Here is a 10,359-nt window from a genome sequence, read left to right on the forward strand (position 1 = left end):
AGAGAGAGAAGACATTTTAAATGTAGGCAACCTTGTAAAATCTGTTTCAGCAGGTGTGTGTGTGTGTGTGTGTGTGTGTTATTATCTGGCTTACTGTAGAATCTCAATCTGATTCTCCAGGATGTCTCGTTCATCAGAGAAGTGTTTCATGAGCTCCTCGTCTCTGCAGGAAAACAGAGACAGACATAAACACAGTTAGTGAATCTAAGGAAAAGCTTTACACCAGATAGCCTTCTTCCTTCTTTTAAGGTGAATGTGTAAACCACTACATTGTGGAGCCAAATGTTACTAAATCTGAACACAAGCATATATTTATCTATCAATTAAAAAAAAAAAAAATCTAAAGTGTTACATATTTTTGTATGTTCATCACTGTTTAGGGCCTCAGTTTCTACACAAAGCTTAAACAACACAAACTCCTTAAATGTACGGATTACTTTTATTAGAGAGAGAACACCGACTCATAGTGTGTTAAAACATTTATATTTCTTCTTATTCAATCATCTTCCGAAAGAGAGAGACCCCTGCACAGCCCAAACGCCAGTTGCAGGATCTCTAACATTAGAATCATAAACTGTGCCTCATATAGGTGTTATTTTGGTACTTTACATGTCACACAGTTTCAAACATTGCTTATAAAGTTCCTCTTTTCTGTGTCTTATCTATTAATATGCCTGTGCACTAAAACTTCCTGTTTTTCAGTCTGGCTGAGCACTTAGTTTATGAGTCAAAAGTGGCCTTGCTTTACAAACCTTCATGATTAAAGTACATAAAACAATATAATGAGAAAATAAGGATACTAAGGATATTAATTACATGACACTTTCAAATGATAAATTCTACAAAGTCTTAATTTTGACTAATTCTTATATTGTTAAACCAGAAGGGGAAGCAACCAAAGTAAATTAAAGATGCAACACTTTAAAATAAATTTAGGATCTTCAGTCAAACAGCAGCTGCTGCAAAATATAACCAACATGGGTTATATGCAGTATCTCTAGTGGCCACTGGAGGCTGCTTCAGAAGTGAGGTGATTCCAATAGTAAACAAAAATTGCATACAGCCTGATACAGAAAACTGGCTTTAGCACTATGGTTTTCTTTTATTTACAATCTGCTGTCTGAAGGTGGGTAATGTAAAATATAAACATCTGGAAGAGGGATCCCTCCTCTGTTCTGCTTTTTCTTTTTCCCCTGCTAAATGGTTTATTGGGAAGTTTTTTCTTATTGTGATATGTAAAAACATAGTAGGTAAAAACATCAATCTTGAATCTATTATATATTTTCAATAAAATCATCATAGTTTCCCCATTAAATAATGGCTGATATTTTTATACATTCTTCTCCTTTTTTGCACGTCTGTCACAGTTGTGCAAAGTTACTGAAAGACACGCGAGACTCCTCAGAGATGGAGGAACAAAAGTGTCAACCTAATGAGTCAGCAGCAGGCGGGGTTTTCTCCTCCCTTTGTCTCTGTTGCGTCTGTTACTAGGTAACGCTCCCAAAGATGTTATTGTACGTGTGAAGGCACTCCAGGATATCCTGTTTCAGCTGTGACAACACAATAAAATTCTCAGGAGCCAACATGCAGACAGACAACCAAGAGAGGTTGTGCCTCTGTCGTCTGTCTCTGTTACTCGGCTCAGGGGTGGGGTCGTGTGATAAGGTATTCTGGATTCTTCTAGAGTCAGTACATTTAGCTGGTATGAAGTGTATTCAGTGGTTTTACAAGTGTAAATATTTATTTTTCTCAAGTTCTCATTAATCTTTAAACAAGGAAAGAAAAAGGTGGAAATACAAACCTGTTCTGCAACTTCTTTTCATCAATAATGGAGGTTTCGACTTTCATGGTGTGCAGTGAAACTGTATGTGTTTAGAGAGAGCTAAATGATGTGAAGTACAAATCTTTTTTTCTTTTTTTTGTTTCTTTTTTAATCATCGATGTAAAAAAGTAAAAAGAATAAATAACATGTGGCTAATTAGATGTGGTGCTCAACTTTAACTCCACGGACCACACGTCAAAATCTGTACCGAGGGTTTAAATTATTTAACGAAAGCAGCCAAACCGATTTACCGCTCGGAGTTGATGCTTTGATCGGTTAGCTCGGTCTTCAGCGAGTCCATCTCACTCTGCAGGCAGGCGACTTTGGTCTGAGACCTCAGCAGCTCCTGCTTTAACCGCTGGTTCTCCTGCAGACGCACAGACAAGCAGCAAAACAGAAGATTACAGCTGTGTGTTGTAAGCAGGAAGCATAATGACTGTATAAATGCGTTCAAATACATTCACTCTCACCAGTGTTAGCTCATTGATCTTCTTCTTCAAGGCCGGGCTCTCGTCTTTCACTGTGATGTTCTTGTACTTCTCCTCTATCTGGTAAAGTTGAAATGTATAGGATAAAGATTATTCGACCTACTCACTCTTGTGGGCTACTTTTACTTGTACATGCATCCAGAAATGTCGATTCTAATTGGTTCAAAAAAATAAAAATAAACAGCTCTTACAAATCAGTTTCAGAGGAGTGGGGAAAAAAAGTTTCATAAAACGGCTAAATTTGTACTATTTAAACATTTTAACCTGATGACTTTCGGGATGCTTTTTTCCGTGCATGTTCTCAGACCTGATGCAAATGCTTGGACACATACACAGATGACCAACCCAACACAATAACTTGCTTCTCTGCATGCTTGATCTGCTCTTCAAGATTGTATGAAATCACTTCCCTTGTAAACAGCTGACTTGAAATCTTCAGTAAGAAGGAGCTCAGTCAGATTGAGAAGCAATAGTAGATTTTTCTTATCCAAATATTTACTGTGAAGTTTCACTTAAAGAGGTCCAGCTGAGATTTAATGGACTCTGTGAAGCTGCTTCCTGCTTTCAAAGATGTTACGTTCTGAAATGGACCCAGAAAATTATTCTTCATCCTCAATAAACACGAGATATATAAAATCAAAGGTTTATTTACTCAATTAATTAATCATTAAGAAAAATGTGGTATAAATTGAATGGTATACCAATCAATTTTAAACCCGATTCCACTAAAGTTAACATTTTACATTGTACTAATATATTTACTAATAATGTACTAATATAATTAAAATGAGTTAAAGTCAGCATTTTGGATCTAAATTTGTTTCGAGCGTAAAATCCTTATCATGTCAGTATCATATAAATATGTTTAAAACCACCACTACAGCAATTGTGTTGTAAAAAACCAGAACTCAGTCAGACAAGTTAAAAATGTACCATCTGCATCCTCTGGATCTTACACTGCAGCTCACACACTTCAGTTTCATAACTTCTTCGTAATTCACTCAGCGAAGCCTCTGCTCGCTTCTTCTCCTGCAAAAGCACAAATACAAACCCCCCCCAAACAGAAAATATATCAATCAGTTGCATCAGAAAGGCAGTTTACTGTATGATTTGTGTGTTTGTGTATGTGTGTGATTGGCTTTTGCTTCTTACTCTGCATAAAGCCATTTTTGCAGCCATTTTCCTCAGACCCTTGATGAAGGGTCTGAGGAATCAAAAACTTGTTTTTAATGTACAATTTCCAAAATAAATTCCTCCGTTACAGGTGCCAGGATATGACAGTGTGTATATCATGGTGTGAGAGGATACAGGTGACCGCCCTCTAATTTTGTGTGCTTTTCTTAGACAAAACAAACAGTAGAGCCCGAGTTAGCTGAGTCAATGGAGAACACTTACATAACTTTAGGCACAGTGATAAAACAGATAAAATCAACATGTTTAAATAAATTCAATGGTTTGTTTCCTGATATAACAAGTGATGCTTTATGTTTCTGCCAGTCTTTGTCAGCTTTTCTTCCTTTTATTGCATTTTATTTCATGTTATGGAAAGCTAAATGCTGTTATCAAAGCTTATCATTTTCCACAAAACACTGATTATGTGTTCTGCTGGATTTTGGGAAATATCTGCAGCTTTCATGAGGCTCCAAATCTGGGGGCTTTTAATTAATAGACAATATATTAAGACATAAACAGACCTAAATTTAGGCATTAAAAAGCTGCTGTAATAACAAATTTGCCTACTCTAGCTGTGGATGTGGATACGTTTGACAAACAGACAGAATTCATAGAGATTTAACTTCATCAGTCAATAAAAAGCAGGTTAAACAATTCAAAGTTCAGGTCAGCCACATGTTGATGTAGCTGACCTGGCTCTTTATAGATTATCATCTTCATCCACACACCACCATCCTTATCACCACAAACACATACAGCCTTATCATTTTAGAATAGAGGATAAAACATGCCCCAGCACCTCGAGTTATCTGCTGTTTTATATCCACAGAGTTGTGAGAGCAGCAGGCGTGTCTGAATTGGGATCAGTAAGCTGCTACACGGCTGCGTATGTTTGTTTGACATGAGGGAAGAGCTGAACAAACGCGCCCTGCTTATCACTTTGCCTACACAAACTCCAGGGAAAGAAACGCATCATAGCAACTAGCCGAAAAAAAGCAAACAGTGTAAAAACACAAAGTCACGGGTCTGCAGTGGAGGGTCTCATATGTGTGTCGTGTGGGCTAGGTATTGGTCCCACCTGCTCACGTGTTTTTCTCTCGGTAGCTTGAATGCGTTGGTCCATTTCTTCCTCCATTTCACTGAGCTGCATTGATGCTTGGTCCTGCGCTCTGTAACACAGTAATAAGATCACCTCACTAGACTCCAGATACTTCTATCCATGTGATCCAGGCAGCTGACGCTAACTTAACTTTCTGATTTGTGACAGTATTTATTGTTCGCCTGACATTTGGATTGACACAAAACATTTGTAATTTCTTAGAAAGCAAGCTTGACTATCAGTGTCAAAAAGTCATGCTACTTTTGTCCAATCATACATAAGAACGTTTTTGAGGCCAGATACTGATGTTAGACGAGAGGGCCTGACTCACACTCTTCTTTCCTGTTATCCCTACTCCCCCAAACTTCACTGCTGGCACACAACTCGGGTTCTCCTGGCACTGGCCAGACTCAAACTTGTCCATCAGACTGCCAGACAGGGAAACGTGAGCTTGACTTTTACTTCCACTGCTCCTATAAGCATTGGCATGCTTTGCACCGATCCATCCAATACCTGACATTGTGCTTGCATTTAGCTCTTGACCTTGGAAACCAATGACACGAAGCTCCCTGAGAACAGTGTTTGTGCTGATGTTAAATGCCAAAGGAGGTTTATAACGCGGTAATTACTGAGTCAGCTGCACATTAGAGACTTATGTCCCTCACAACTCAGTAATCCCGCTCATAATATTAAATGTTTTGCTAATTTAGGAACAAGTTGCTGTAGTTCTTTTATTCTTCCACTTTGCGATAACAGCTACCGTGACAACATGGATGAGCAGTTGGAATACTCTCCACTTGTCTCAGAAGTATTGACTTTTTCCACATTAAGCACATTATTCTCTACCTATGTTTATTTTCTATGATTTGCTATTGTCAAAGTAATATTGCTGCACCTACTACCCTGGGTTTGTTTGTGTAAGCTTTATGTTGCCATCAAAATCAAACATTCAGCACATTAAAGCCTCTGTTATTAACCTCTGTCTTCTGTTATTAACCTCTGTCTCTCTTCCACAGCATGTCTTTTATCCTGTCTTCCTTCTCTCACCCCAACCGGTCGCAGCAGATGGCCGCCCCTCCCTGAGCCTGGTTCTGCCGGAGGTTTCTTCCTGTTAAAAGGGAGTTTTTCCTTCCCACTGTTACCAAAGTGCTTGCTCATAGGGGGTCATATGATTGTTGGGTTTTTTTTCTCTGTATCTATGAAGCGCCTTGAGGCGACTTATGTTGTGATTTGGCGCTATATAAATAAAATTGAATTGAATTGAATTAAAGCAAAGACTCTGTCACAGGTTGCTTTGTATTTTTTAGGCTGCAGAATTAACTCCTTTGTGCATACTTACATCGACTGTTCTCAGCCTTCGTGTACGTCAGGTGTAGGGAAAGGCCCAACCAGAGTTTCCTGATTTTTAAAGTACTGATGATGTCATGTCTGACATCAACAGGTCAAACTAAGAGGTTCAGTCTACATTGATGCACTGGTAGTTATATGTTTTACTTATGATCTGGTTGCTCAAGTCTCTCTCCTGTGGTTCATACTCGTCCTGTCTACATCTTTGCCACATGCTCATTAGGGTGGCTGTAGTTCAGTATGTAGAGCAGGTCATCTGCTAATCGTTCACAGGTAATGACTGATCATATATGTGTGTGTGCATGATGCTCACCGTTTGATGGCAAGTGCCAAGTTCTCCATCTCTGAGTTCTGCTGTTTGATCTCTTTGGTGAAGTTGAGGATGACTTTCTCAAACTGAGGAATCAGTCTGGGCTCAGTCAGACTGATGTTCTGATACAGTGTTGCTGCTTGCTCACGCCTGGAGAAAAATCAGGAGATAAATTAGCTCTCTGCAAACAAATTTTTGCTAGCAGAAATTGAGGGTTACATTAAAGAATTTTGGTTTGTACGGTTTGATTCATTAATATTTTTGTAGTTTTGTTTATTAAAAAAAATAAAATCAAGATGCGATTGAAGTGAAGCCTTCCTGCTTTAATTCAATGGTTTTGCAAAAGGATGGCAGTAACTGTTTAGACAATATAAACATTTTTATACACAGTCTCCCATTTTCAGAGCTTCAAAAGCAATTGACAATTGACTGACAATTTTCATGGCCAAGTAAGGTCTGTGCCCTATTTCATGACCAATAAAGCAGATGAAAGCTCTAAAGATCTTAATTCCAAGTCTTGAAATACAATTTGTTAGTTTTTCACAGGGATGCTCAGTATGAGTAAATGTTAGTGCAAGTGAGGGAAGGCCACCATCAGGCTGAAAAACCAAATTAAACCCAAAAATCTTTAAAGTGGCCAAATCAAATCAACAATTTATTTATTTTTTAAAGAATGAATGCAATGACCAGCTCAGCAACACCAAAAGGCCTGAAAGACCACTGTGCATGATGACAGAATTATTTTGATGATTAAGAAAAAAACTTTACAACATCTAACCAAGTTAAGAATAAACCTTTGAAGAGGAAGACATATCAGTGTCAAAGTCTACAATCAAGAGACATCTTCATGGGTTTACAACAAAATGCAAACCACTGGTTAGATTCAAGATGATGAAAGCCAAATTAGCCTTAGCCAGAAGACACAATAAAATACAGTGATGGAAACATGTTTTGGACAGATGAAACTAAGGTTAATTTGTATCGAAATGATGGGAAGAGAAAGGTTTGTATGGCTGTGACTGGAACTGGGTCACAAGTGTTTATTGATGATGTGACTCCTGATAGAAGTAGCAGGATGAGTTGTGAAGTATACAGGGCTGTACTCTCTGCTAATACTGATCAGGCACAGTGTAAATTCACAGTGCAAATGGATAATGACCCAAAGCAGACTGCAAAAGCAACCCGAGAGTTTCTCAAGCTAAAGAAATGACATAATCTTCAATGGCCAAGTCAGTCACCTGATCACAACCTAGTAGAGCCGCTTTCAGTCATGAAATAAGACAATAAAGGCAGAGAGACCCAGAAACAAGCAGCAGCTGAAGGTGTCTGCAGTAAAAACCCGGCGGAGCATCTCAAGGGACGAAACACAGCATTTGGTGATGTCCATGAGCTTTAGACCTCAGTCACTGACTTCAATGGATTTTCGTCTGGGCTTGGTTGTAGTATAAAAAATGTCTATAATTCCTAAACAGTTCGTGGAAGTTTTTTTTAATTCCCTTAACCTTGTAAGACCCAACCAATCAAAAAATAGCCAGAAAATTCTGATTTTTTAGAACTTATGACAAACTTATAACAAAATCCACAAACATTTTTTTGCTATATCATGTTGTGTATGATATATTTTTATGATATATGAATTATATATTGTTTGTATGGCATTTCATACATTGGGTGTGTTTGGCAACTTTATGTTAACAACAGTGTAAATTTTAGACAAAAAAAGGAGTTTTGTCCATAACATTTTGAAATTATGGCAAGTGCTGATGATGTTGATGAGAACGAGGTCTCAGAAACTCATGCGTCAAATATGATACAAAGGTCATTATAGGGTTATATTTAAAGCTGAAAATGCACTTCACTCACGTCTTGAATGTCTATTTAAAATCCGCTGTAGGGTACACACAGATAAAATAACAAACAATTCTGTCTTTGTTCGGACTCAGCTGAATATGCTCTAAAAACAGACATTATCCAACAAATTCACAAGAGGTTTAATTATTTATTGAATATTTTTTGAGTATTTGTTTTATATTCTTAATAACAATGGCGGTGTGGACACACAAAAAATGTGCCTTTTATTATTAATTAGATAAATGGCAGACAACAGATTATTTCTTGTAGGTAACACTGGATTACAATAACAGGGTTAAAAGTCTTTAACTGTGGGAAAATGTTTCAAATGATAAAAATCCTGATGTTTTCCTCGCAATTGTGCATTTGGAGTTCTGATTTTCATTTGATCTGCTAACAAGACTGATGTTACGATATGAAAAATGGAGTGTAACAAATGAGTCAGGGTGTAGTACAGCTTTAATTACACTAATATTAAACAAAATAAACACTAAATAAACAATATTAAGTCAACACTCCTTTGACAGGTAGACAAACTGTTCTACTTTATTCTGAGTGGCTGAAGAAAGTATTTCATCAGCTTGGTAGAAAGTTTGCTATAAAGTTTGTTCTATCTACCGCTCCACCCTAACAGCAATTAACATAATTGAGATATTTAGCAAATCTACATTTTTGTTGAGCCTTTAAAGATTATTTAACAAGTAGAAAACAAAATGATTTGTGTGTCAGTTTAAGTAATATCTGATGTTGGAATAACTCTTCTAATTTTAAAGACTGATTTTTAATGAATGCTTCTTTTCATGTATGTCACTTTGCTTCCCAGTGACACAACCTGTCGTTTATTTACCCTGAAAACAAAATAGCTTTCCTGGTGTGTGTTAAACCCGAACTCAGAACTCAGAAACGCAAAAGCCGAAAGAATGAAATCAAATGAAGAGACCCAAATTAAACCCTGTAAAATTGTGTATTTATATATGAAATTTGTGTTCAAACGCAATTTTTGTAAACAGTTGATCATGTCAACAAATGCAGAGTAGAGACATTTGACCCCCCTAGAAGAAAATTCTTGAAAACCGAGCAGTGAAAGCCTTTTATAGGTCAAACCATCTTTCCAGGCTCGGTCTCCATCAGCTGAGAGACTGAACAAAGTTCATAACTCATTAGATCAGTCTCAAGCATAAAGAAGGAAGAAATTGATTTTTTGCTCTTGACTTGTCTTCTTGTTCTCACACAAAATATCTTTTCAACTCCTGAAAACAGACATCTGTCTGAAGTGAAGCGTGTACTGGGTTTTCCAAACTATCCTCCCTCAGCTGACTGATGTAACAGTGACTATAAATGCTTGAAGATGAAAGAGTGCATTTATCCGACGGCACCACCGTGACAATCAATGTCCTGATGCCGCAACACAACAGCATGAGCAAAAGTCCCATGTAAGGCCAGTGGCCACATGCACGTGGATAGGTCTACAGTGTGTGTAAAGCGAGTAAGCATTATCGAGCCCAGTCATTGGATGTGATCATTTTCAGAGAACTGTTTTTATCACTTAATACTGATTTATGAATAATTCAAGCATAAAAAATGGACCTAACTCACAGGATGAGCCACATACACATAACAAACCACTTAGGAAATAATCAGTTTTAAACTGTATTTTAGGCACTTTGTTACTAGCAGCTTGTTACAAAAACACATCATTTATTCTCATTTCCTTAGCTGAATCTACAAAAATGCAAAACATAAAGAGAAACGGAGAGAAAAAGCTGAACTGGACTGAATCAGTTGCACCATGTCTTATGAATCCAAATTTTAAATGTTTGGTTTCAATCATAGTCAGTGTGCACGATGGAGATCAGGAGAGAAGTACAACAGTCAGAGTCTACAGTCATCTGTAAAACACAGAGAAGGCTCCGTCATGGTTTGGGGGATCTTGCTGAATTTGGAAAGCATGGCGAAGTGGCTTCATGTTTCAGCATGACAATGCTCCCAAACACACTTCCAGAGCAGTAAAAGCATATTCAGATAGAAAAAACACAGTGGAACACAGTCAGTCATGGACCAGCCTCCTCAGAGCCCGAATCTCAATATTATTCAAGCAGTGTGGGATCATCTAGACAGATAATCGAACAAAAGGCAGCCAACATCCAAAGAAGAGCTTCATATGTCCTTCAAGAAGCCTGGAACTATTGCTGAACATTAGAGAATGAGACGGTGTTAAAGAATAAAGGAAATATCAACTCATAAGAATGCTACCAACTCTGTTTTTCCC

The 10,359-nt window shown here is 37.7% G+C and overlaps 1 protein-coding gene across 1 annotated transcript in view; it reads right to left on the reverse strand.

The window, feature by feature from the left end:
* rasef (RAS and EF-hand domain containing) overlaps nucleotides 1–10,359 on the reverse strand; it is an 18,193-nt gene that overhangs the window by 5,608 nt on the left and 2,226 nt on the right. The window contains exons 2-7 of the mRNA XM_013914016.1: nucleotides 6,243–6,389; nucleotides 4,562–4,652; nucleotides 3,244–3,339; nucleotides 2,293–2,370; nucleotides 2,074–2,189; nucleotides 94–163 (exon numbers count right to left, since the gene is read on the reverse strand). Of these exons, the coding sequence (XP_013769470.1) occupies nucleotides 94–163; nucleotides 2,074–2,189; nucleotides 2,293–2,370; nucleotides 3,244–3,339; nucleotides 4,562–4,652; nucleotides 6,243–6,389 (598 nt within the window). The remainder of the gene's footprint in view (nucleotides 1–93; nucleotides 164–2,073; nucleotides 2,190–2,292; nucleotides 2,371–3,243; nucleotides 3,340–4,561; nucleotides 4,653–6,242; nucleotides 6,390–10,359) is intronic.

This window comes from Pundamilia nyererei, unplaced genomic scaffold (genome assembly GCF_000239375.1).
Source record: "Pundamilia nyererei isolate P.nyererei 1_Seehausen unplaced genomic scaffold, PunNye1.0 scaffold00006, whole genome shotgun sequence".
Taxonomy (NCBI): Eukaryota; Metazoa; Chordata; class Actinopteri; order Cichliformes; family Cichlidae; genus Pundamilia; species Pundamilia nyererei.